At 37.8% G+C, this 27,624-nt stretch overlaps 1 protein-coding gene across 1 annotated transcript; it reads left to right on the top strand.

Moving 5' to 3' along the window:
• The first annotated feature begins 543 nt into the window (after positions 1–543).
• LOC117327115 lies at positions 544–27,231 on the top strand. Its single transcript, XM_033883954.1, has 10 exons — positions 544–651; positions 3,404–5,055; positions 6,811–6,977; positions 8,120–8,246; positions 17,474–17,637; positions 18,720–18,786; positions 19,645–19,785; positions 19,935–20,033; positions 21,159–21,188; positions 23,208–27,231. Exons 2-10 carry the CDS (start codon positions 3,486–3,488, stop codon positions 23,402–23,404), a joined length of 2,562 nt encoding a protein of 853 aa, XP_033739845.1. The 5' UTR covers positions 544–651; positions 3,404–3,485; the 3' UTR covers positions 23,405–27,231.
• The last annotated feature ends 393 nt before the right edge of the window (positions 27,232–27,624 follow it).

A 27,624-nucleotide genomic window follows, 5' to 3' on the forward strand; every position in this document is an offset into this window, starting at 1 on the left:
TGTAGTGCAAAAATAAATTTGAGGCATGTTACTCGATATTTTTTCCTGACTTAGCTATTGCAGATTTGTACATAAATTTAACATATATTTGTAGTTCGATGTCTGTTCTAGTGAGAGAATTTTGTTTTAACAATTTCCATGTTTGTTTGTGTGCAGGGACACAACGAGTTATAAGGCCGGAGTAGTGATATTTTGTAATTTTCCGGATTTTCCCCATATAGAGGGACGGTAACATATGCAGGTCATGAGGTACTTTCCAGCTAACTGTAGATTCAGCTTGAATAGTTATAAATAATCATATTAAAATTAGAATTTTTTTTTACAAAATTTTGAAATATTTTAATTTTCATTTTACACTGGTATAACATAGAGGGAAATTAATTGTGGTCTGAGGTCGCAAATTAGAATTCATGTCTTCAATAAGCTTGTTCTATGTGCCAGCATTAGCCGATTACGCAATAAGACAATCGAAACACCTCGACTCCGTCTGTCTTGTTTCTGAGAAAATGACGAGGGGTTCCGATTGGTAATAAGAGTCTACTCTATACACAGCGAAGGTGGTTCCCGTTGTCACTAAATTTAGCACAGTAATTCCGGTTAACACGAAAGCGGGACGATGTGAAATCCTCAGTCGGATAGAGTCGGTACAAGGTAAAGGTTTACATGTACATACGGGAGTTATATTGTTAACAATTTTATATTAAGTTGTATGTATCTGACATTATTCATGATCCAATGTAGTGAAAATAAAATACACAGAAATTCCTACAGATATGTATTGAATGTAACCTCACCGTAATAGTAAATAGGTAAAACAAGGAAGTAACGCCTGAAGACTGTAATACAACATTTCTTTATTGAGCCGGAATTGATGGTTACAGCACGGATTGTTTGTCTGTGGTTACACACAAATACACTACTTACCTACTACATCACGATTGGAAAAACGAGCTGCACTAGACATGGTGTCAGGGCCAGAGGAAACTCGGGCTTATATTAATTCATACATATTTCTGTCTGAAAATATTTGATATATTGTAACCAGAGACGTATAGATCACGTGATATATGCATCTCTGATAGTGTCCGTTATCTAAATTCAACGATGGGATCATTTTACTGATATGCATTTTGTAATGAGAGTATATATATATATATAAATAGCAAAAACATTCCCAGTCTTTCCAAATAACAATAACCAATGGGTTAGATCCCAGTTCTATCTTCAAATTGCGGATATATTTAACCCAATTCCAAAAATGAGTCCAGATTTTATAAATATCATGTCGTCGTAAAACGAAGATAATATAATATACTTCAGACCTGCTTATCTATTAAACAGTCATTACAACTGAGGAAAGACATGTACAGGCCTACATCCAGTTTGATCTAGTATTCTGTATGCATTTTATTGTTATTCCCATTTCGTTCATGTTTAGCCATCGAATTGGTAATAATACATTGGTTATTATAAAAGTGTTAACGAATTTAAATTGAATTGAAAAAAAAAAAAAATGAAAATAGATTTAAGGGCGGCCACGACCTGATATTGGGGTATGGTTGATCTCTACGATGAGTTTTATCACGCACATCAGACATACTGTTATGTGAATTCATGTATCAAACTTACACGTAAGCATTTTACTGAAGTATCTGTTTTAAAGTGTTTGTATTTAAGTCTTGTTAGGAGCCAGCTAGAATACTGTTGTCGGATCTTGTCTCCTCATCATTTTTTTCTTATCCACCAGATCGAAGCTGTTCTGCGCAAGGTTTTGATTTTTTTTATGTTTTAAGGTACCTGCCGACTTTAATTCCGTGTCTTACACTGCAGTTTGTAAGCGAGCATTTTAGAGTTCTTTTCAAATATGTAAATAGTGTATTTGACTGTCCTTATTTAGTTGAGCAAGTACATGTATGTCATTTAGGCTAGTACAATATCGTAATCTACTATTGTAATGTCCATTCAATTATCTATTACGACCGTAATAGGATCGCAGCGAGACAGACCTGTATTTTGATTAACTTCACTTGTGTCAAGGCTTATCAGTCCAGGCCCCGATCATGTATATTATACAGGTGTATACAGAAGGCACCATAGCCATGTAGCAATAAACATGTAGTTAGCATATACAACAGAGTCAGTCATTACTTTAATTACGGCCACACAAACGCAATATAACAACTAGCGTCCCGTTTTATTCAGTTTTACTGTCAGAGAAGTCGCATAAATGTTAGAAAGTATAGTGTTTTAAACAGGGTTCAATGTAGTTTTAACTCTTTGATGTGGTTGCAGACTGAGATATGTTTTAGTTTCTCTTGCTATATTCGAATTGCGACTTAAGAACACTACTACCCACTAGTAAAATATCTTGTATATATTAATCTGCGTTACATATACATAACTGACTGCGATATTTTATACTTACGTTGTATTTGTTATCTATTCTGTAAGTCGATCCCAGGTCTGTAGAATTAGAAGTTAAATAAATAAATAGATAATATATGATATTTGCATTTAACAACACGTTCTCAGGCTTGTATAATTGGAAATAAGTAAATAAATAAATGAATAAATAAATAAACAAATAAATAGATAATGTATGATATCTGCATTCAACAACACGTTATCAGGCTTGTGTGCATGACCACGTGAAGACGCAATATTTAATCCATATAAATGGATTTATGTCGACAGTTAATTATATAAGTTGAACTGATGGGCAAACTGATATTCCAAGTGAATGCCTTAATTCTCTATTCATAACTTAAAAGACACTTGATGTGACGGGAAAATATTGCTGCTGGAGAAGGAAATCGTTAAGCTTTGTTAAAACTAGACTTGAAATCATCTCTTTTATTTTGAATATTTTATAGATATACATTATGTTAGATAACTAATAACACTGTAGACTGAGCGATTTATCGACCGTTTATTACTTTAAAGTGTTAAAATATTGTTGAAAGACTATTTTACTTAAAAAAATAATATTTCCATCAATGTCATGCATCTCATCAACCGTACTCTGGTAGCAATATCTTTCCCTTTTAAATGACATGTACTGCATGCTACATAATTGCAATACAGATTATTCAAATCATCCAATAGACGATTAGTCACTATGGTCATATATAACCATAATGTGAGACCGAGGCCCAGTTAGTCGTAAAATGATCTTCCTTCTTCATTTGCATACTATGTTACATATATGTGACACATGTGTAATACACGTAAGTTTATATGTATCTATCCATACATGTATGTAATTTGCATGCACAAAAATGTATTGTAAAGGTAATGAATGAAAGTGGAATACAAATTATAATGATAGGATTAAAAACTGCATTTGAACTGTATATATATCTATAGAATCTTGACAACATTTTTTTTGCCTTTTATTTCATAGCACGGAAAGTTGAGTGAAGAAACTGAAGATGCATGAAGACACGCGGATCAATTTAGCTCAGATTCATTGAAAGGATACCAAAATGGCGATACATAAAGAAATAGACTTTTCAAGTGACAATGGATTTTGTAAAATGATAGCATTGCTGTTCAGATTTGTTATAACAGATATGTGTTCTATCAAGTCTGAACACTCTGATTCCTCTGAGGGTGACATATCTCCGTATACGATGGAGTTCATGCATGGCTTATCCAAATTATATGAGTTCACGATCTCGATAACAACGGTGCATACCGTTTCACAGGCTCCTACGTATTCCCTTACAGAATTTAAAAAGAGAAATATATCTAATGCTGAGACAGTAAGTGCCGATGATGAATATACCACGTCCATATTGGTATTTGGCATACAGAACGGAAGTATCGGTTATGATAATGCAAACTATAATAGTACAAGTGATTCTCACAAAAGTGATTCTCACACGAGTACCATTGTTGGAGTTGAAAGAAAAACTATTACAGAGGAATTTCACGGTAAGAAAGTATTCAGCAAGTCTTTCGGAGGTTTTTCGGTGGATGTATATAAGAGTGCAATTTCGATACACGGAAGAGGATTTCAACAAGGAACGAGAGATGTTCATGTGCTCTTAAAGTCAAGGGTAGAATTTACGCCAAAGCAATTTGCAGTCATAAAAGAGGAATTGAACGCAGCACTCGGAAGGGTATCTTCCCGACTTGGAAAGCATTTTAATGAAAATGAATTAAACAAATTATCTGGCCGAACACCGCTTAACGGGGACAGATTTGAACACGTGTATCATAACAATGAAGAGATGAGTTTGGAACAACGGCGGCGTAGTTCTTTTATATTCTGGGATTTCTTAAGAACTCCTATACAACAATTGGTTGAAGCCGGATTTTATGGGACGGATCGAATTTCGCAATTAGTGGCTTGTTTTTCGTGTGGACAATCTTTGAATGTCGCTGAACTAAACGGTCGTCATCCGTTGGTAGTGCATAGAGAAATATCACCACATTGCCAATTTCTGCAATCTGATGACGTCAGAAGGACATTAAACAATATCCAATCGCAAAAATTAGAACCGTTAACTGCCAATGCAACACCCCCAAGTGGTACCTCTTCGTCCATCTGTCAGACGACGAACGAAATCAATGACGTTTCCTCTAAGGGAGGAATATCCGGCAGAAGTCTCCAACAGTCACAGAAAATCACAATCGGGGATCAAAATGGGGAAAATGTAGAGAATAGTCTCCATTCTGATAGACCACCGAAGTCACATATATCACAACCATCTGATGATATAACGAACGGAAATGATTTACAAACTGATTCGTTGTTGATCGGGAACAACCAGATTCCATGTAACACGAAAAATATGCATCTACAACCTCATCCTGAACGAGGTGGTCTTGTCTCGCGGAACGAGGGCACCATCAACAATGAACATTTACAGGGAATCATCGAAGGAGCGGCGGCAGCTGCTGCCCCGTTATCGGTGGCCCAGGATTCGTTTACTCCACCTCCACGAAATCCTCTGTACGAACAGGAGTCTGCCAGGCGACAGAGCTTCAACTCTTGGAATGGTCGACATGACATTGATAGCCTGGTCGAAGCTGGTCTTTTCTATACAGGTATGGCGTTATTCCGATAATGTTTTTTTCTTAATCATTCCAAATGATGAAGATGTAAAATAAAATTAGTAGCACTCCATATAAAAGCCATTCCAAAGTTTATTTTGATTATGACTCCCACTCAAAAGATTGCGAACACTTTAGTATTCACTGTTATCGGTCCATCCAACTGCTCTGATTATTTAAATATCCTCTGATGTTAAGTAAAAAATGTTTAAAGACTAAAGTTGAGGCCGAATCTGCTGCACAAATTATAGATCCGAAATCAGCAGTAACCAATCGCACAAATTAGGATTAAAAAAAAAATGTTCCCAGATATGCAAGTTGATGACGACCATTGGAAATTTCCTGTTTCATGTAGAAATATGCCCAGTGGTTCTGTTGTCAGCACCATAGTTCTCATTATTTTGAGAGTATGTCGTCCGGTTTGACATATATTTGTATGACGGGTGTCCTCGATTAAGCAGAAGACGCCTCCTCTCCCATAACACCTGGTCTCATTGTACTTTCCCATGAGTCCCCATGTAAGTTTAGGGTAGGGGCCGCGATAGCTCAGTCGTTTAGAGTGTTGGCCACGTAACCTCGGGTGACGATCCGAGGTGCGGGGTTCGACGCTCCCTACTCGTGTCGGTTTGTGTTTCTCGGGAAGCTGGGAAACAGGCCGGTCTGTGCTGTCGTGGTTGTGTCCTATGGCCAGATACGTTACCTCAATTGCCGTGGACGACATGCGACAGGACTCCCGTATGTTGTTCAATAAAGTAGTCACCAATTGCAACTACTACATGGACACCACGCCTGAAAATGACCCAGGCTGTTCACAGAACAATAAACCCAGCTGTACCGCATTTATGGATGAAATAGAACAACGATTGAAAAATAAGTGAGACGATAGGCCAAAATCCATTGAAAGAAGGGCAAATTCGATAAAAGGGATCTTCAAATTGTAATTGTTGTAATTGAATTATAGAGTTATTTATTTATTTATATTAATTTAGATATTCCTTAAGCTTCATGTTTCGGATTTAAAATTGAAATCATTTCGACTTAGGGTAATTAATTCCAATAATTAGGAGAAATATTTGACATCAAATGCTATTTCTTTCCGATTATTTCATTTATTACCAAATACTACTGTATAGTCGAGGGGTATTTAATTTCGCTATATTCGCAGATATAACGTATAACGCAAAATAAATAAACAACTAATATTTAAATATACACAAGAATGAAGAGAAGTGTATACTGCAGAATGTTTACAAAGCGATGTTATGCGAAATTTCATAACCCCCTAATTAGTTTCGACTGGATCGACCGCGTTTTTCCATTAAAAACTGTTCTTGTGTCTAAAATTTTTACATTTTTTCGTTTTTAAATGTCAATTATCTACGAATCCATTTTAAACATCACTACATGTTTGTGGTGTCAGGTTTCGGGTTCTGTATTTGAAATTTTATCGTTTAGCTTAGTTTATTTCCTATTCTACCACGAAGATTAGAAATAATCAACTTTGCCTCGTGTATTGTTGCAGAACATACAACTCGGACTCGGATATTTTGCAATTTTAATTGATATTCTCGTTGTTCATTTAATTGTAAATATCCTCGTCCTCGTTTATCCTGCAACAATACACGAATCCTCGTTAGTTATTTCTTAATTAGTACATGAAGTCAGTATAAAAAGACATCAAGTCATTAAAATAACATTATATTACACTAATTGTAGATAATAATTATGTGATTACTTCATTAACAACAGGGGACCAGGATATTGTCAGGTGTTTCCATTGTGATATTGGACTTGCTGAGTGGAACAGAGATGATGATCCCTGGCAGGAGCATGCGCGACATAGCCACGAATGTCACTTCCTGTTACAGACCAAAGGTCAAGCCTACGTCGACCATGTACAAAGGGAATGGGCGAAGGTTACATTATATAATTATTCTAATGAAACATGTTGACTGTTTTGAATGAAATGCTATATAGATGCATACAATTCTATTTCACGTTGTGTAATCACATGCTATGTTTGTATTGACTTTAGTGAAAAACATGTAAGAGATATGACCAGCAGTAAGAACTGCAGAAATCATGATACTCATTTTTGTGAAATCTATTTTTTAATAATACGTACAACATCCATGTAACCCATGCAGGAGCGGGGCTGTAGTCCCAATGTCTGTTGATCGTAAAAAGCGACAGAAATGAGACCCCTGAAGAATCGGGGATTTTATACCGTGTCTTCTGTTTAGGGAACATTGAAGAGACCAAAATAGATCTTCTGTCCCCATTGGAACACTTGGAACACTTGGGATCTTAAATCTTTTCTTTTTTTCCTCCCTGCTTAGTCTTTCTGTGCTTTGTTTTCTTCTATAGGTGTCCCCATGACCCCCTCATATGACCCTGGCTGTTGGTGTCCCCTTGACACCCGTCCTCATATGACCCTGGCTGTTGGTGTCTCCTTGACACCCGTCCTCATATGACCCTGGCTGTCGGTATCCCCTTGACACCCGTCCTCATATGACCCTGGCTGTTGGTGTCCCCTTGACATCCGTCCTCATATGACCCTGGCTGTTGATGTCTCCTTGACATCCGTCCTCACGAGACCCTGGCTGTCGGTATCTCCTTGACACCCGTCCTCATATGACCCTGGCTGTTCGGTGTCTCCATTGACACCCATCCTCATACGACCCTGGCTGTTGGTGTCTCCTTGACATCCGTCCTCATATGACCCTGGCTGTCGGTGTCTCCCTGACCTCCGTCCTCATATGACCCTGGATGTCGGTGTCTCCTTGACATCCGTCCTCATATGACCCTGGCTGTCGGTGTCTCCTTGACACCCATCCTCATATGACCCTGGCTGTCGGTGTCTCCTTGACACCAGTCCTCATATGACCCTGGCTGTCGGTGTCTCCCTGACCTCCGTTCTCATATTACCCTGGCTGTTGCGGGGACGTAAAACCCCCAAACACAAAATAAACAACACCCAGGTTATATACATAATAAGTAAAACTGGTTGATGAATTATAGATATATTTTATAAGGTTCCAATTTTAATCAATTTTAGGTTTATTCACCAAAACGTCCAGAACTTTCTCATGTTAACCAAAGACTGGAAACCTTCAACGACTGGCCAAATGACTTTGTCGTGCAAACACCTCGACAGCTAGCTATAGCAGGATTCTACTATGCTGGTAATGTATTAAGGAAGATAACATAAGATTATTGTATTGTAAATAACCAGTTTATTCTTCTCGTAACTTGTCGCTGCCTTGTGGTATGACTCTGCCAGGTTGGCATTTAGTGAAACCGGTTAATGTGACATGGAAGCCGCGACACGGCCTACAACATCTATCGGACATTGTGGAAAATGGACCCGTCAATGCGTGAGTGTTTGTACATTTGGTGATTATGTGACAATGTACTGAACTGCAAGTTAATTCCTACTCTGAGATGTTGAAATTAAGCAATTTTACGATTTTTGGTTATTGTTGTCGTGATACTAAATGCGTTTATGTTTTGATTCTGTACCGCCTATGAGCGCCCGGCTAGGTTGCACGAATTATTATAGTTGATTGTTTGTTTTAGGTTGAAACACAATAAAGGTTTACAACCTGACGGGAATTGTTTATCATCGTCTGTTAAGCACAATACATTTCAACGCAGGGAAATGGATGAGGTAACAGCAAAAAGGAAGAGGAGCGCTGCCAAGGGGAGATTTCATAGAATCTGCCGCAGATTTAATGAATCGTTACACGAAGCGCCTCCCATTCCTGTGTTACGGGAAATTGTAAAGGACTTGGAGATGTCATACAATGAGCTTGATGCACGCACGACAGACTTCTTAGAGCTACTTGACGATGAAATTGATTCGGACAGAATAAAGGAGCTCCAGAGTGATATGGATTCAATATACAAGGAGCTTTGTGATATCAAGTCAATGCTGTCTAGAAAAACGGAAGAAAAACAAGTTGAAACTAAAAAACTTGTCACCCAGACTATGAAAGTTAAGAAACTTGATACTCCTGAATTCTCTGGAAAGATACGTGACTATCCTAGTTTTAAAAGAGACTATGAAAGACATATGGTTCCGTCGTATGGGGAAGATCCGTTTGCACTGAAGAAATGTTTGAGTGGTGTAGCCTTGTCTTGTGTCAAGGGTGTGGATGATGACTTTAGAGAGATGTTCCGTCGTTTAGATATCAAATATGGCAGACCCGAAAAGTTATCTGACGCAGTACTTTGTGAATTGAAAACTTTGAAACCAGTCAAGGAAGGGGACCATAGAGGATTAGTGTCGCTGATAGAGGTAGTGGAAAACTGCTGGCTAGACTTGAAGAAGACAGGCCTAGAAGGAGAAATGGGGACTTCGACCATGATAAGTCAGATTGAACGTCTTCTCCCTGGTGTTCAGAAAAGAGAATGGGCCTTAAAAAAACAGCGTTCTAGTGTGAATTCACCCGGAAGTACATTTAAGACATTCCTCAACTTCTTATTGGAGGAAAAGCAGGCTATTGAATACATAAATGATGACATGAGAGAGACAGAAAACAGATATCAGCAGGGCAAAGTTCATTCTTCTTCTGCAGATGAGATCCAGTCTGGTGACACGCAACCTACCATGCAAGATCAACTTGATCGCCAAGGACAAATGCTAGAACAAGTTGTGCAGGGATTGGCTCAAGTGGCCCAGGTATTGGCAGATAGTAAAGGTCGGGATCATCAAAGAAAAGCAAACATTCAAAAAGCCTGTTGGTTTCATGGAACTGACAATCACACAATCGAGAAGTGCACTGGATTTGGTCAGTTGCAACCTAAGGAAAAGTTGGATTGTACCCGTAGAAATGGAGGATGTTTCGGTTGTTTGAGACAAGGTCACATCTCTAGTCGGTGTCTTAACCATAATACCTGTGGAGTCGAAGGATGTACTCAGAGCCATCATCCTCTCCTTCATCAGTCATTTACTCCTGTCAGCGGCATGTCGTGTCACAATGCTGCTAACTCTGTGAATAAAGGCAATGCTAGTAAAGGAAACACATTATTAATGGTTAGCCGTGTAACATCCAACAATGCGCTAATGACCGTGCTATGGGATCCAGGAGCGAACATGTCTCTAATTACGCATGCCTCTGCTCGCCGATTGGGATTGAGTGGAAAGAAAATAACACTATCTATTACCAAAGTCGGCAATGTAACGGATGTAATACCCAGTAAGGAATACACTGTGCCACTCGTCGATACCAAAGGTCGTGTTTGGACAATCCAGGCATACGGAATGGACGAAGTGACTGCTGACGTTGGGGACGTTGATGTATCAAATGTAGTGCCGTTGTTTCATGATATAAACATTGATGATGTCAAGAGACCTACCGGTAAAGTCGATCTCCTCATAGGAACTGACTGCTGTTCCCTGCTACCAGAAAAGATCCAGGAAGTAGGAGGCCTTCAGTTGATGAGAAACCAGTTTGGGTACTGTCTCAGAGGGAAGCATGATCTCCTTTCTTCAGCTGGGAAAATTTGCAACCTTGTATACATTCACTTCGCATCTGGATGTGGGGCATATCAGAACAGAGATGAACTTTTGTTGAAAAACGATCAATGTGTCTCGAAGGATCTCGTACAATTCTTTGACATAGAAAGTCTAGGAACTCAATGTACACCTAAATGTGGAGGATGCAAGTGTGGGAAATGTCCGCCGGGAGGGAAGGATTATACTATCCAGGAAGAAAGGGAGATGAACCTGATCCAGAAGGGATTGAACTACAATTCTGAAGAAAAACGGTGGACAGCCTCATATCCATGGATAAGGGATCCAGGTGTACTACCCAACAATTTCGTCGCAGCGAAGGCAAGAATGGTGTCTACAGAACGAAGGCTGCTTAGGATTGGAGCAGACTATGCCAAGTTATATCACGACCAGATAAGAGATATGGTAAAGAGGAAAGTTGCTCGTAAACTGTCAGAGAGGGAAATCGATGAATACGATGGTCCAGTACATTACTTGCCACATCACGAGGTGTTGAAACCTGATTCAAGGTCGACTCCTCTCCGAATAGTCTTCAACTCATCAGCCTCATTTATGGGCCACTCTCTCAACGACTACTGGGCCAAGGGTCCCAACATAGTTAACGATCTTATGTCTGTGCTCATAAGGTTCCGTGAAGGACAGGTTGGCATGGCCGGAGACATATCGAAAATGTATAATTCTGTGAAAATGAGTGAATCTGATCAACATACTCACAGGTTCTTGTGGCGGGACATGGATCAAGGGAAAGAGCCTGACCACTACGTTATGGAAGCCGTGACGTTTGGAGATCGACCAAGTGGGGCTATTGCATCTATGGCACTACTGAAAACGGCAGAACTGGCTAAGGAATTGTATCCGGAAGTCACACAAATCATTAAGGAAAACAGCTACGTGGATGACATTTTGTGTTCGACGGACAGTACCTCAGCAGCCAAAAACTTGTCTGAAGACATTGATGTTGTATTGGAAAAGGGAGGATTTAAGGTGAAGCACTGGACATTATCTGGAATGTCCACAGCGCTAGGCAACAATGTGAATACTCAGGAGAAGGTTCTTGGGATGATATGGGATCCGAAGACGGATACCTTTAAATACAAAGCTAGACTCAACTTTTCTCCAAAGGTCAAAAAAATCCACCAAGAGCAAAATCTTTCTGAAGGAGATATTCCAAATCAAATTCCGCAGCGTTTGACTCACCGAATGGTTTTAAGCCAAGTATCAAGCATATTCGATCCTCTAGGACTGATAACACCATTCATATTATGCGCCAAACTCCTCATGAGAGCGTTATGCAAAAGAGATACGGTCGGGGAGACAGGAGGACGTCAGACTTGGGATTCCGCTATGGACGAGGACATGCGGAAGGAGTGGATCAAATTCTTTTCCGACTTATTTGTGGTTGAAACACTCGAATTCCCTCGATGTATCAAACCAGATTGTGTCAAGGGTAACCCTATCCTGATTGTTTTTTCGGATGGCAGCAAGGAAGCATTTGGCGCATGTGCATATATCAGATGGGAGACCAGAAACGAGATAGTGAGTACAAACCTCATTGCAGCAAAAAATAGGATCGCACCTACTCGGCAATTGTCGATACCTCGTCTAGAACTGTGTGGTGCTGTGATAGGGGTTCGCTTGAGGGAGAAACTTTTGAATGGATCGAAACTCCGATTTGAGCGCGTGTTTCACATTGTAGATTCTATGATTGTACAAGCTCAAATACAAAAGGAGAGCTATGGATTCGGCACTTTCACCGCTACCAGGGTAGCGGAGATACAATCCAAGTCCAGTCCAGACGAATGGTGGTGGGTATCTGGAAATGACAACCCTGCTGACCTCACCACCAGGGTCACGGCTCCTAAGAATCTGGATATGGAATCTGTTTGGCAGACAGGCCCAGCATTTTTGAAAATGCCTCTTGAAGAATGGCCTATTAGTCGTACATTTAACCTGGAGGGAGAACCTTTACCGGACATAATCGGACATGTGGCGGTTGGAGACATTTCGATTGTCGATGATGCATGTCGATCTGAACAAACCTCGTTAGAGGACGTGAACCTGGAATGTTTCAAAGAAACGCGTACGTTATTTCGCGTTACCGCCTTGTTGATGCGAATTGTCAAAAGGGGGACATTGCGACAAAATGCTAAGATTATCTCAAGTTGTGAGATTAATGAAGCTGAACGGATGTGGATCAAATATACGCAAAACGATATGCGTCCAGACTGGAAAATGGCCTATCAACGTCTCGGCGTTATCCGCAATCCTGATGGTTTCATCGTCGTTGGGTCAAGGTTGTCTGAGTGGATGAAGGCTTCCTGGAATCAAACCGAATTCATCCTCCTTCCTCCAAAGGCCAAGTTTACAGAGCTGGTCATGAAATCATGCCACAACGAAGATCATACTGGGGTAGAGGCCACACTTGCTAAACTGAGAAGCAAATATTGGGTACCAGGAGCGAGGAAATTCCTTAAAATGATCAAGAGGCAATGTGTGACCTGCAGGAGAAAGGAGAAGATCTGTCATACTCAAGCCATGGGGTCCCTGCCATTGGATAGACTGAGACCATCACCGGCATTCTCCTTCACTGCGGTCGACCTGTTCGGACCGTTCACAATTAGGGATACTGTAAAAAAGAGAACTCATGGCAAGGCATACGGTGTGATTTTCACTTGCCTTGCATCCAGAGGAGTGTATTTGGATCTCGCGGATAGTTACAGCACGGATGGCTTCATGATGGTACTTCGTAGATTTGTGTCTTTGCGTGGTTATCCCAAGAAGCTCAGATCCGATTGTGGAACTCAACTTGTTGCTGCTAGCAAAGTACTTTCAGAGATCGACCTTAACTGGCAGCAGATTGAATTGTTCGGCGTGAACCACGGACTGGAATGGGAGTTCAACAAATCCGCCGACTCGCCCTGGGAGAATGGATGCTGTGAATCTCTTATCAAGTCGGTGAAAAAATGCCTCGCCTCCGCGATTGGCGACAGTGTCATGTCCTTCACCGAGCTTCAAACAGTTTTGTTTGAAGCAGCCAACTCTCTCAATGAGCGCCCTATTGGAAAGAAGAACAGCGATCCTAATGAAGGCTCATACCTCTGCCCTAATGATCTGCTTCTTGGTCGTGCTTCCATCAGAGTTCCACCAGGAACTTGGTCGACGAAGGAAAGCTTCAAAGTTCGGTGGAAATTCGTCCAGCAAGTGGTGGATGTTTTTTGGAAAAGGTGGATCAGAGACTTCTTTCCTACGCTCATTATACGCCAGAAATGGCACACATCCAAGAGGAACTTACTCGTAGGTGACATTGTTCTCGTGCAAGACAGCAATGCTGTCAGAGGTCAGTGGAAACTTGCACAGGTGTGCGAGGCAACTCCCGGGAAAGACGGGAAAGTCAGGGATGTCGAACTTCGGTACAAATCCCAAGATCCTGGAAAGGGGTACTGTGGTACTACGGACAGCATCATTCGCCGTTCTGTGCATAGACTGGTACTTATCCTTCCGGTTGAAGAACAATCATAACTTTGTGGGGGGAGTGTATTGTAAATAACCAGTTTATTCTTCTCGTAACTTGTCGCTGCCTTGTGGTATGACTCTGCCAGGTTGGCATTTAGTGAAACCGGTTAATGTGACATGGAAGCCGCGACACGGCCTACAACATCTATCGGACATTGTGGAAAATGGACCCGTCAATGCGTGAGTGTTTGTACATTTGGTGATTATGTGACAATGTACTGAACTGCAAGTTAATTCCTACTCTGAGATGTTGAAATTAAGCAATTTTACGATTTTTGGTTATTGTTGTCGTGATACTAAATGCGTTTATGTTTTGATTCTGTACCGCCTATGAGCGCCCGGCTAGGTTGCACGAATTATTATAGTTGATTGTTTGTTTTAGGTTGAAACACAATAAAGGTTTACAACCTGACGGGAATTGTTTATCATCGTCTGTTAAGCACAATACAATTATGGATACTAGGTACTTCATTAACAGGTGTAATGAACTCAGTAATATTAAGAGTTATCAAATGCTAGTACTTTTTAGCCCACCATCATCAGATGGTGGGCTATTCAAATCGCCCTGCGTACGTGGTCCGTCGTCCGTCCGTCCGTCCCTCCGTCCGTCCCTCCGTCCGTCCGTAAACAATTCTTGTTATCGCTAATCCTCAGAAAGTGCTGAAGGGATCTTTCTCAAATTTCATATGTAGGTTCCACTTGGTGCCTAGTTATGCTTATTGCATTTTGAGACCAATTGGAAAATAACATGGCCGACAGGCAGCCATCTTGGATTTTGACAATTAAAGTTTGTTATCGCTATTTCTCAGAAAGTGATGAAGGGATCTTTCTCAAATTTCATATGTAGGTTCCTCTTGTTGCCTAGTTATGCATATTGCATTTTGAGACCAATCGGATAACAACATGGCCGACAGGCAGCCATCTTGGATTTTGACAATTGAAGTTTGTTATCGCTATTTCTCAGAAAGTACTGAAGGGATCACTCTCAAATTTCATATGTAGGTTCCACTTGGTGCCTAGTTATGCATATTGCATTTTGAGACCAATCGGAAAACAACATGGCCGACAGGCAGCCATCTTGGATTTTGACAATTGAAGTTTGTTATCGCTATTTCTCAGAAAGTACTGAAGGGATCTTTCTCAAATTTCATATGTAGGTTCCCCTTAGTGCTAAGTTATGCATATTGCATTTTGAGACCAATCGGAAAACAACATGGCCGACAGGCAGCCATCTTGGATTTTGACAATTGAAGTTTGTTATCGCTATTTCTCAGAAAGTACTGAAGGGATCTTTCTCAAATTTCATATGTAGGTTCCTCTTGGTGCCTAGTTATGCATATTGCATTTTTAGACCAATCAGAAAACAACATGGCCGACAGGCAGCCATCTTGGATTTTGACAATTGAAGTTTGTTATCGCTATTTCTCAGAAAGTACTGAAGGGATCACTCTCAAATTTCATATGTAGGATCCACTTGGTGCTTAGTTATGCATATTGCATTTTGAGACCAATCCGAAAACAACATGGCCGACAGGCAGCCATCTTGGATTTTGACAATTGAAGTTTGTTATCGCTATTTCTCAGAAAGTACTGAAGGGATCTTTCTCAAATTTCATATGTAGGTTCCTCTTGGTGCCTAGTTATGCATATTGTATTTTGAGACCAATCAGAAAACAACATGGCCGACAGGCAGCCATCTTGGATTTTGACAATTGAAGTTTGTTATTGCTATTTCTCAGAAAGTACTGAAGGGATCACTCTCAAATTTCATATGTAGGTTCCACTTGGTGCCTAGTTATGCTTATTGCATTTTGAGACCAATTGGAAAATAACATGGCCGACAGGCAGCCATCTTGGATTTTGACAATTAAAGTTTGTTATCGCTATTTCTCAGAAAGTGATGAAGGGATCTTTCTCAAATTTCATATGTAGGTTCCTCTTGTTGCCTAGTTATGCATATTGCATTTTGAGACCAATCGGATAACAACATGGCCGACAGGCAGCCATCTTGGATTTTGACAATTGAAGTTTGTTATCGCTATTTCTCAGAAAGTACTGAAGGGATCACTCTCAAATTTCATATGTAGGTTCCACTTGGTGCCTAGTTATGCATATTGCATTTTGAGACCAATCGGAAAACAACATGGCCGACAGGCAGCCATCTTGGATTTTGACAATTGAAGTTTGTTATCGCTATTTTTCAGAAAGTACTGAAGGGATCTTTCTCAAATTTCATATGTAGGTTCCTCTTGTTGCCTAGTTATGCCTATTGCATTTTTAGACCAATTGGAAAACAACATGGCCGACAGGTAGCCATCTTGGATATTGACAATTGAAGTTTGTTATCGCTATTTCTCAGAAAGTACTGAAGGGATCTTTCTCAAATTTCATATGTAGGTTCCCCTTGGTGCCTAGTTATGCATATTGCATTTTGAAACTAATCAGAAAACAACATGGCCGACAGGCAGCCATCTTGGATTTTGACAATTGATGTTTGTTATCGCTATTTCTCAGAAAGCACTCAAGGGATCTTTCTCAAATTTCATATGTAGGTTCCCCTCAGTGCCTAGTTTTGCATATTGGGACCAATCCAAAAACATGGTCGACAGACAGCCATTATCGCTAAATCTTAAATTTTATATATAGTTTCCCCTTGTTTGAAAAGTACTAGCTATAGAGGGCTGTTTCTGTATTTACAGAGATTAGGATTAGTAAGACTTAGAAGAAGGGAAATGTAGAGAAAAGATCAATCTGACATGGAACCTATGAAGATCATACAATGGTGGGCGCCAAGATCCCTCTGGGATCTCTTGTTATTCCAGTATTTTGAATATTTAAGGAATAAAATTTATTTTTTCAACACTCATGAGATCATAACAATATAGGATTCTGGACATATTCCATGAATCTCGTTAGCACCAAATGACAACAATATTTAAAAAAAAAACATTTTGACGTGGGAGTGGCGTCGGAGAGAGAACAGCCGTGTTCACAGGAAAGTGTGACAAAGTTCTTGGCACGGTCTTAGCCACCGTCATAACAATAACACAAACAAAATGTAGTTCCATCCATGGTTATTTAAAGGACACGATAAGAAGACAAAATCAAACGGCGGAGAGTACTACCCGTGGTAACGCGGTCCCAAACATTACTACACACTGTGATGAGGTTGATGTTAGGAAAAATAAATACAATTTTCGTCCATGCTTTCAAGCATACTCAATGTAAATATTCGTATGTGACAGGAATCCTGTTTAGTAAAAAAAATCATTCATTCCTGAGAAACGAAATATTCAAATAATTAAATTCGGTTATTCGGCCACGCAAATAAGAAACTATAACTTTATGAGGAATTTATTATCGATTCTTTTGTTTATCCAGGCATGACGGATACAGTTCGCTGCCACTACTGTGATGGCGGACTCAGAGAGTGGGAACCCGGTGATGTCCCTTGGGTGGAACACGCGAAGTGGTTCCCTCATTGCAAGTTTGTTCTCAAGATCAAGGGGCTGCCGTTCATTGAACAGTGTGTAGCTCGCAGAAACGTATGTATTTCACAATATACCATGATGCTTTCGTTAGAGACAAAGCTATTCATTATATATGGTGTAGTGCTACAGGAAGGCACACTTAGATAGGATACACACGTCAATATTGCGAATTATAAACTTTGACTAGATCAGAAAAATATATCAGTTTCGTAAAAATGCTCTTGTAAATGTTGAACTAATTAACTTGAATCTCTGGCCTCCATGAAACATACTTTAAATTCAACAGATCATCGTAGAAATTAATATCCATCAGTACCCGATCGCAAATTTCGAGTTTATTTGAGTATGTTTTCGCAATTGTATTAAATAAAGTACCTGCTAAATGATATTAACGAATGCCATCATTCACTCAAGTAAATCATTGTGTAAATACAGAGGTTACACGACTAGTGCTTGTTGTATATGGTATTTCTTTCGCTCGAGTTACTTGTTTTTAATTTTTTTGTGTAACTTTGTAACTAAAAGTAACTAACAAAAGTTAAAGAAATACCATATACAATAATCACGAGTACGTGTGACCTATTTCTTACACAATTGAAACAAATTACCTTTTTGTGTCAACGTGTGTCCTTTTCATACTACCATGTGTGTTGTAAGGATCTGTCCTAAATTGAAATGCTGCAAAGTAATATGCTAGACAGCAAAATTAAAGAATTTCGGAAAAGTTTGGAAATGATACAACATATTACAAGTCATAGTAAATAATGAACAAGTTTATTCTTTGCAAAGCAATAAATTGATAGAAATCTACAATTTTCAAAAATATGACAAAAACAACTTCGAACTACTTCTTGTGAGTTATCATTTCCGGGACATTGCGAAGCGGCTTTCAAGTGATAGCCAATCAAATAGCATTGAACGACGTGATTAAAAATAGTCCCCGGCTAAAGGTCCCCCTGTCAACCAGTCAAAGCGCATTTAGAGTTTATTCCACGCGTAGTATAAACTGACTGCTATTCAATAGTTGTAATGAATATTTTATGCCTTGGAGGTTGAATAACAACCACGCATTGTGGTTGAAATCTAGTAAGTTATATCTGTTTGTATTAATATGTTATGTTATTTCTTTGTTATAGGAGGTTCTAGAAGATCCCATTCCAAACAATGAACAAATACAGAATGATGCATTACAAAGATTCATAGGTATTTATTTAAAACATTTTATGATTAAAGAAATGAACATTCCACCATAAAAAGTGTTTAGTTTGTTGACTTCACAAATCTATTGCTCTAATTGCAGAATGAGTAGAAGAATTTGAATATACATGTAGGTTTCTATCATATTTCTTGATCTCTGAAACCTAACTTTTTCATAAGAGGCTGATTTAGTTTTTATTGGAACGAGTAACAGACACATCGCACAGTCTTTCATTTTCATCTATAGGTATAATTGAATTTAAGGACACTACTGACTCGGCCAACTTGCCTCGATCTGAAACTAAACTGTATGTTAAGCGTGGTAATTTCAGTTTCCGATTCATTAATTTCCATTCCTAGACAGTAACACCCTTACTTTCCCTTCATACGATATTTACATGCTCCCCTCCAGTTGGATTCACTATTCAATAGCTTCTTCCCATTATCACCATTTCCACGACAAATATCGACTACTGACAAAGTTAAAACACAAGGTTTCGAGATCGACACCATGCTCTTATTTGGAAATATTCTATTTCCTTGTACGATATGAATATGCTGAGTGAATCCGTTGTCACCGCTCTAGTTTTCAAATTAAAATATGTGACGTAACTCGAATCTGACCTAGATTTGAACGACGCGTGTTTTCGATGAAAAAAGGAGATGCTTACTCTCCCGGAGCACTTGGTCTTCTTATCATTGTTATTTTAAGTTGTCCTCGTATCATCGACTTTCATTTGTGTTTATTATTTCGTTAAGTGAAAATCAGGGACATTTTATTTAAAATTTCAGTAAATAAAAGAACAAAATACTCATTTACTCATCTCTCAACTGACGTACACTGACTGGTGTGTTTATTTATAGCCCCCATTAGCAACGAGGAGAGATATCGCGCAAAGGAGGAAAAAAACCCGATGTATACTGCCGCTGCCCAGGCGATCATCGCAATGGGATACACGAGAGCTGTTGTCGCCAAATGCATCAATGAATATATAGCGCATACTGGTAAATGAATTATCTCTCTCAAAGTTTTGCATTTTTTAATATTGTGTGAATATATACCATAGACAAGGTCATACTCAAGGGGTAGAGTTTGATGAGTATCAATAGTAACCAAAAGTGGTTTAATCAGAACATTTCATTCCTTTTTCAAGGTCATAAGAACTTTGATGCCATGGACTTAATGAATGTCATACTCGAGAGGGAAGATGAAGGTGGATCCTTGTCAAGGGATGAAAATCCAGGGAGAAATGGTAAATATAAGATTAATTACCAACTGGTTATATATTGTAATTAGAATAGATAGTTGAGTATGGCTGTCTGATACCTTAAGTCGTCGAACGAAGTATGTGTCTGATTTACTTTCACAAAAAATATTTCATCGATTGATATTTGCGGGTATGCTTTATAAAAAGGGACATTAGAGCAATGGATTGCCGACTGGCAGTACATGTAGTTGCTACAAGATCACACCACAGCCAGGATAGTCCCTCAAGTATTTAGATGTTGGTTCGCCATGCTATCTAAAGCCCACTATTACCAAAGCTTCTGTCGTACTAATGCCACCATGAGCAATCGATAACCTCATGAGATGTTATTACCATTGACCATCACCAAGCTCTAGTTAGTCTTAGAACAAGCTAGTTACAAACTGGTAGCCTTCTGGAGATACCACTCTCTGACCAGTTCCTTTAATTTCTGGGGTATATCAGTTCTTGTGATTGTATTGTTTATAGGTTCATAGATCCAATGGTGCAAAATAAGTTTTTTTTAACAAAGGCAATAGTCAAAACATCAGATAAAATAGATACATTTACCATGTGTGATCTACAGTCAAAATTATGTTGACGTCAGGTTAATTCAAGCATAACAGTCAATTGCAAAGTCTTTATTATGTAGTTAAACCCCGCCCACTTTCTCCATGACTAGAAAAGTTAATATATTTCAATGTTTTAGTTTAAAAAATTGTTATACTTTATTCATAACGACTACTTTACAGTTTTGTTATTAATGACTAATTTGATGTTGAATTACGACGGTTGTTTCTAAACATTGACTCGTGATTTGCAGAAAGAAGGCCGTCAATATTTTAATATATAGTTATTGAAAATTAAACATACTTGCTCACAGTATGGCAATCGAATAAAGCATCTGTTGCACTAACGTGTAGTAAAGTTTGGGACTGCTCAGGTATACATGCAAATTTAAACAAGACTGATTACAAGTAGTTGTCTGATGAAGCCGACATTATGATGATGGCTCTTATGATTAATTGAACACTTGTCAAATATTGTTTAAACAGTGAAACTGTTATAATTGAAAATGTTCCTGTGTCCTCTTACTGGTTCATTGTTTTGTGTTTTTTTTTTGCATTTCAGAAATAAATGACGAGGACGGTTTTCAATATGGTAAGTAGATGATGGTAATTCAGCATTATATATTTTAGTCATTTAAGAAACGGCTACAGAAGAATGTATTGGCATCTCACAATACCGCCCATTATATCCCAATATCTGCCAGCGTCTGCAACATCTCCCAATACCTAGATCTACCAACATCTCCATGACATACACCAATTTATGAAATGTTGCTTAACCACCAATTTATGAAATGTTGCTTAACCACCAATTTATGAAATGTTGCTTAACCATCAATTTATGAAATGTTGCTATACCATCAATTTTTGTAATGTTTACTTACATCATATTCCATTAATTCATGAAATGATGATGTACACATGCACTATCAATTCATGGAATATTTATTTATTTCATATACCGTTAATTTATGAAATGTTACTACACCATCAATTTATGAAATGTTTACTTACATCATATTCCATTAATTCATGAAAGGATGATATTAACATGTACTATCAATTCATGGATTATTTATTTATTTCATATACCAGTAATTTATGAAATGTTACTATACTATCAATTTATGAAATGTTTACTTACATCATATTCCATTAATTCATGAAAGGATGATATACACATGTACTATCAATTCAAGAAATATTTATTTATTTCATATACCATCAAGTTATGAAATGTTTACTTACATCAAAGTCCATTAATTCATGAAAGGATGATATACACATGTAGTATCAATTCATGGAATATTTATTTATTTCATATACCACTAATTTATGAAATGTTACTATACTATCAATTTATGAAATGTTTACTTACATTATATTCCATTAATTCATGAAAGGATGATATACACATGTAGTATCAATTCATGGAATATTTATTTATTTCATATACCACTAATTTATGAAATGTTACTATACTATCAATTTATGAAATGTTTATACGTAGCATTAATTCGTGAAATGTTAAGTATACCATCAATTTATGAAAGCTAAAAGAAGGATTCCGCCGTGTGTACGCTCATTTTTCGTTCCCGTGAAAATATTTAACAAATATTAATTGTAAAACGAGTACCGTTACATATGACCCCCTAACGACCCTGCAATAATTAATGAATTAGATTATATCGCAACATTTTTGTAGTATCATAATACACCTATATATTAAATTTCGAAAAAATCGGACAAACGGAAATATCTTGCGCACGAAGAAAGTGGAAAATATCAAAATAATTATAAGATGAAACGTAGCAAAAAACATTAGGTCTCCAAACTCTATTTACGGACACCATCATTTCTGGGTTTTTTTCTGGATGGCTAGTTATAATATATATTGCATAATACCAAATTTGTACAGTAGATCGCAGTGTAAGTAATAAATAGAGGATTTTTTTTTTTAAATCTCAGACCAGTCAAAGAAATGAACAATTGATACGAGCATCGTCACTTCGTAAAAGTGAATTCATTTACGAGGTTTCGGGCTAACACACTTTTAGAATGGCGTTTACTTCTGAGAGTTTCCAATGAACTGTTCAAAAAACATAAGAAACAGCAATTATAAAATTGAAGAGTGCTTTGAGTGTTGCCGGAAATTGATATTTCCGAGTGTTGCCGGAAATTTCCCCAAGATGTTGCGATTGTTACAAGACATGCATATGGGTGGTTCCCGAACTCTCGATTTTCAACTAAGTTGTATGCTGTGCCGTACTTGCACATGTATGCGCAAATTTTGACCCTGCCTAGGCTGGGTTTAATAATACTAGTGTGCTACAAACATGACCATATATATAAAAATTCAGTACGTGGATGTATATATATTTAACAGATGTCATTTTGATATGCGATCTCTCAGTTAAAGTCGGGTGTTGACATACCATAAGACTATAAAAATATCATATGTCATCAATTTTCGAAATGTTAAAATGCTATCAATTTATGAAATGTTAATATACGTATGCATACACAAAAATCATGAACAAATTAGATGTATTTCAACATTTTTATCTGTAATGTCTCGTGGTCCAATTTGTCTTACGATTTTATCTTTCAGATGCTCCAGCTTTGCTCAAAATGAATAAAACACTGAAAAATGAGCAGCTGTGTATAGAATGCATGAGCAGGGGGAGACAAGTCCGGTTCGCACCTTGTGGCCACTATTTGCTGTGTAATCTGTGTGCCGCACAGCTTACGGAATGTTTACGATGTGGTGAAAAAATACAGACCAAACAAAAGATTTATCTAAGTTGAGAATTGCCGGACTATTTTGGTCAGTGTTAACTCAATGGACTTTTTATTCAATACCTTCGGACGATATATAGCATATATGTGACGTAACCCAGTCTATGTGTGATTCATCGCACCTACTAAGCGATCCTTAACAGTTTCTGATATAACACAGGACCTGGCATCATAAACATAACACGTGACCTCGTCATCATAACAGTGTCCGAGTTATATGTCTGACAAATACACAGGGCTTCGTTACCATTTACGATGACCAGTCATGCTGTAACCTTTACCTAATCTTTTATAATTAGACACCTGAAACATAATCAAGATCTGGAATCACATGATTATCCTTGGTATATTGAACGTAGGAGGATGGTCCTGACCCACCAGCATCAGCAGTAACCTAAATTCAATTTTTAGCGAAAACATTTTAGAAGCGTACGATTTCGATATATTATGTTGTGTCGGAACATTTTGGAAAGGTAATAATTTCGGGTTGAATACTTGTTTGTCATTTCCGCCTCGATTGTGAATATATATCAAATTTGATAGAACAATTAAGGACCATTATTATCACTAAAAACCCGAGTCTTAGATTCGATTAACAGGATTTCATCTTTCGCAAGCAAATTAATATGGAATATACAGCAAGAAGAAAATTTGAGGAAATATTTGTAACTGGACGAATGCTGTCGATTTGAAGTTGACTGTATCGCAACCAGACGCTACAGACTTGTTATTTGTAATACTGTATAGTGTCCGTCCGGTACCGTCCGTCCGGTACCACCCGGACTTTTATCCCCATTTAGATATCCTTTAAAATATTGTTACATGAATAGACATTCAGAGATTTAGCTGCGGGAAATTTGTTATTTTTTGTTATTTTGATCGTATAGTTTGCTTAACCAAAGCTAATTAGTTTTATACTGTTATGAAAAGAGTATGAAAAAAAAATTATAGGCCACGCCCCCTAACAGAGAATGTAGTGATCCGGTTGTAGAAGAATTAAGAATTTATATTGAAAACTGGTTGAATTATTGGAGAATTAAATTCGAGGTATTTATAGTTGGTATAGATCCTGTCCCTAGTAGAGCATGCACTTAGACGTTATAGAACGCGTTGTTGAAAGTATCATAAAACATCATTGAAAATTGGTTGAATTCCAGCGATTTTGATACCCGTCAAATTATAATTGATGTGGAGCTATATATAGACCTTCCTTCCTACCTTACAGAACAGGTAATGCTGAGAGTTTGACAGCTACAATATTAATTGCAAATAGCAAGCTTTAGGGCATGACATTTTCCCGTCGTCTGTATTTTAGTCTGGCCCAAATTTAGTTCTATTCATGGGAGCTGTAATATTAGCAGTATCAGCTGTTCTTTCCATCGATATATGATACAAATGTATTGTGGCAGTAAAGAGCTTGAAATAGCCTATTGAGTTCGACTGGTAAGGTTTGTCATTGCAACGGCTTTGTTAGATATTAACAGACGCGATAAACGAAACTTGTAACAATCTTAAAAACAATTATTTCACTATTGTAAGGAAATTACTACCCAGATATGCATGTTTTATATATCAATGGAAAATTAAACATGATTCATACGTTTGTTAATTATGCAGTTAAAGGTATTGACTGATGTTATGTAGGGATGAATCCAATAAATAATTATGTATTTTCGGAAGCATTCGACAAGAAAACGTTTTCTCTAGACTTTTTAACATATATTTGCATGGATCCTTTATGTTGAAAAAACTGCATAACAAATAACACAATTACCAACTACCTGTGAATATAAAATTAAACACTAATTTTAACCATACACTCATCTTGTTTTGACTTCGAAGTGGGAACCGGAAATGACGCAAATTAAAACATCCGTTGCCGTTACTAGTTAATTTCACGAAAGGGGCTAATATTTTTACATTTTTCACGAGAGCGCAACACTCCATCAACACAGACACTATGTCTAGAAAATCAATGTTATTATGGCCTCATGAATATTGAACACAATCATTTTTTATTTACATATTTACATTATGATTATTTTTGTATCTATTAAAAGAACCGAATAATAAAAAATGCATTTTTTCATGTTTTACCAAGGAGTGACGTCGGAGAGAGAACAGCCGTTTTCGCGGGAAAGTGTGAGACAGTTCTTGGCACGGTCTTAGCAACTGTCATACCAACAACACAAACAAATTGTAGCTCCAACCATAATACTTATTCTGTGAAATTTTTGAAGTGATTTTTATGTTATGAACATTTAGGAGACCGTAACAATACCGGATTTATGTAAATAATACATTGATCGAGTTTATTTAAAACAATACGAGAAGAAGAATAAAATCGACGGCGGAGAGTACTACCCGTGGTAACGCGATCCCCGACATTACTACACACTGTAATGAGGCTAATGTTGTTGTGAAAAATGAATTCAAGCATACTGAATGTAAATATCAATACACAGTTACTACATATGATAATTAAAACACTATCTGACCAAGTGTAATATACATATACTAGTATGCTAATATAGCAAATAGTAAAAATTTGGCAGAGTATACACTAATATATATAGTGTAGATTAAAACTCATTATCAGGCATAAGTATAATATATTCAATTATGATCAAGCTAGATAAATTGATGCTCAAAACATAATCAAATCAGCAATATAAAGATAAGTGCCTAAATAGAACGAAACGAAAGTAGGAGACAAAGCACATCAAAACATATGAGGCTATAGCAGTGCATAACACATTTAAATCTCTGATAAGGGGAGATAATTGACGGTTGCACTTTTTTCAATCTATCGGACACTATCCCAACTAAAATTCCATACTTAACGTTAAAAAGACTAATAGGTCTCCAGTTTTTTTGAATTAGACTTTTCCCCTCTTTTTTTATAAATAAGACTGATTACACCCAGTTTCAGCGACCTACAAAGCTCTCCCTTTACCTAGATTCCACTTATTAATTGCAATATGATACTTTTTAATTCAGAAAAGAACTTTCTATTAAACTCTACAGTTAACCCGTCCTGGCCCGGACTTTTATTACTAGCCATGCCCATTAAGGATACCTCAAAATCACCACCTGACACAATAGCCTCTAAGGACTTCTTGTCCTCCCTTGATACTTTTTTTTATCAACACTGTTTAAAATTCATCTATTTCATCGTCATCAACTGTGACACAAGAATACAGCTTGTAGTAAAAAATTGTAAATTTCATCTAACAAATCTCTTGTTTGATGCACCAAATCACCATTAACAGTTTCTAGTAATTTGATAGTATTAATGTTTTGTCTATGTTTTTCCAAGCGGAGAAAATAAGACGTGCCTCTGTCAATTTCTATTGCCCACTTAGCATTAGACCGTAGAGTGGCTCCCTTACGTTTTTCTTCCTCCAAGACCTATAATTCAGCCTTGACCTTATGTATTTTTTTCTACAAGCACAGGGTTATCGGAGCCGGCTAACTTGGCAGAAAGGTCACTAAGCTTGTTTTGTATTTTATAATTGTTAAATTATTGACTTGTACACGAGGTTGTTTTACTCAAGTATTAAACTAACTTAGGAAATATAGATCTACAAGATGTTGAATTGTAAAGTTTATTTTGTTATTGAAATGTTGTGACAATAACTAGTTCATAAAAAAATACAAGTCCTTTACTAACATAGAATGCTATAAATAGCTTGGCTGTGATATTCTGTACATTTGTACTTATACGCTACCATTTACAGTAATTGTTACATATTCAATAATTAGAAGAGACGGAGAGTGAGAGACCATTGTGACTCTGTATCTGAAGTACTGAAATCATATGTATTGAACTTGTACTGAGGCGTTGAGTTCTTCTTTCAATTAATTGGCTAATCTGATGATCTGTGATCATTCTTGAGACCTGAAAAGGCTTGAGTGAGGAACCCTCAAGTAGAGGCGAAGGCGAGATTCGCTTCAATACATATGGTTTTTATATGTGTCTAGTTGGATACAAAGTGTTCTGTGATCTCGACAAGTAAGTTTTGTAGATGAAGGCATTTTAATTTCGGTATACCTGTCACTTCAGCCAATTGAGTAAGGTACAAGTGGGCTGTCTTGAGCAATGAGCCACCTGTGCTTCATCAGAAGGTCGGAAATTATCAAATGGTATGTTAATTACCAGAGCACAATTCGAAAAGTGCCGAGACGGTTATGGGCCAACACTACGTTGTTTTCATGGTAAATACTCA

Source organism: Pecten maximus, chromosome 5, assembly GCF_902652985.1.
Source record: "Pecten maximus chromosome 5, xPecMax1.1, whole genome shotgun sequence".
Classification (NCBI taxonomy): domain Eukaryota; kingdom Metazoa; phylum Mollusca; class Bivalvia; order Pectinida; family Pectinidae; genus Pecten; species Pecten maximus.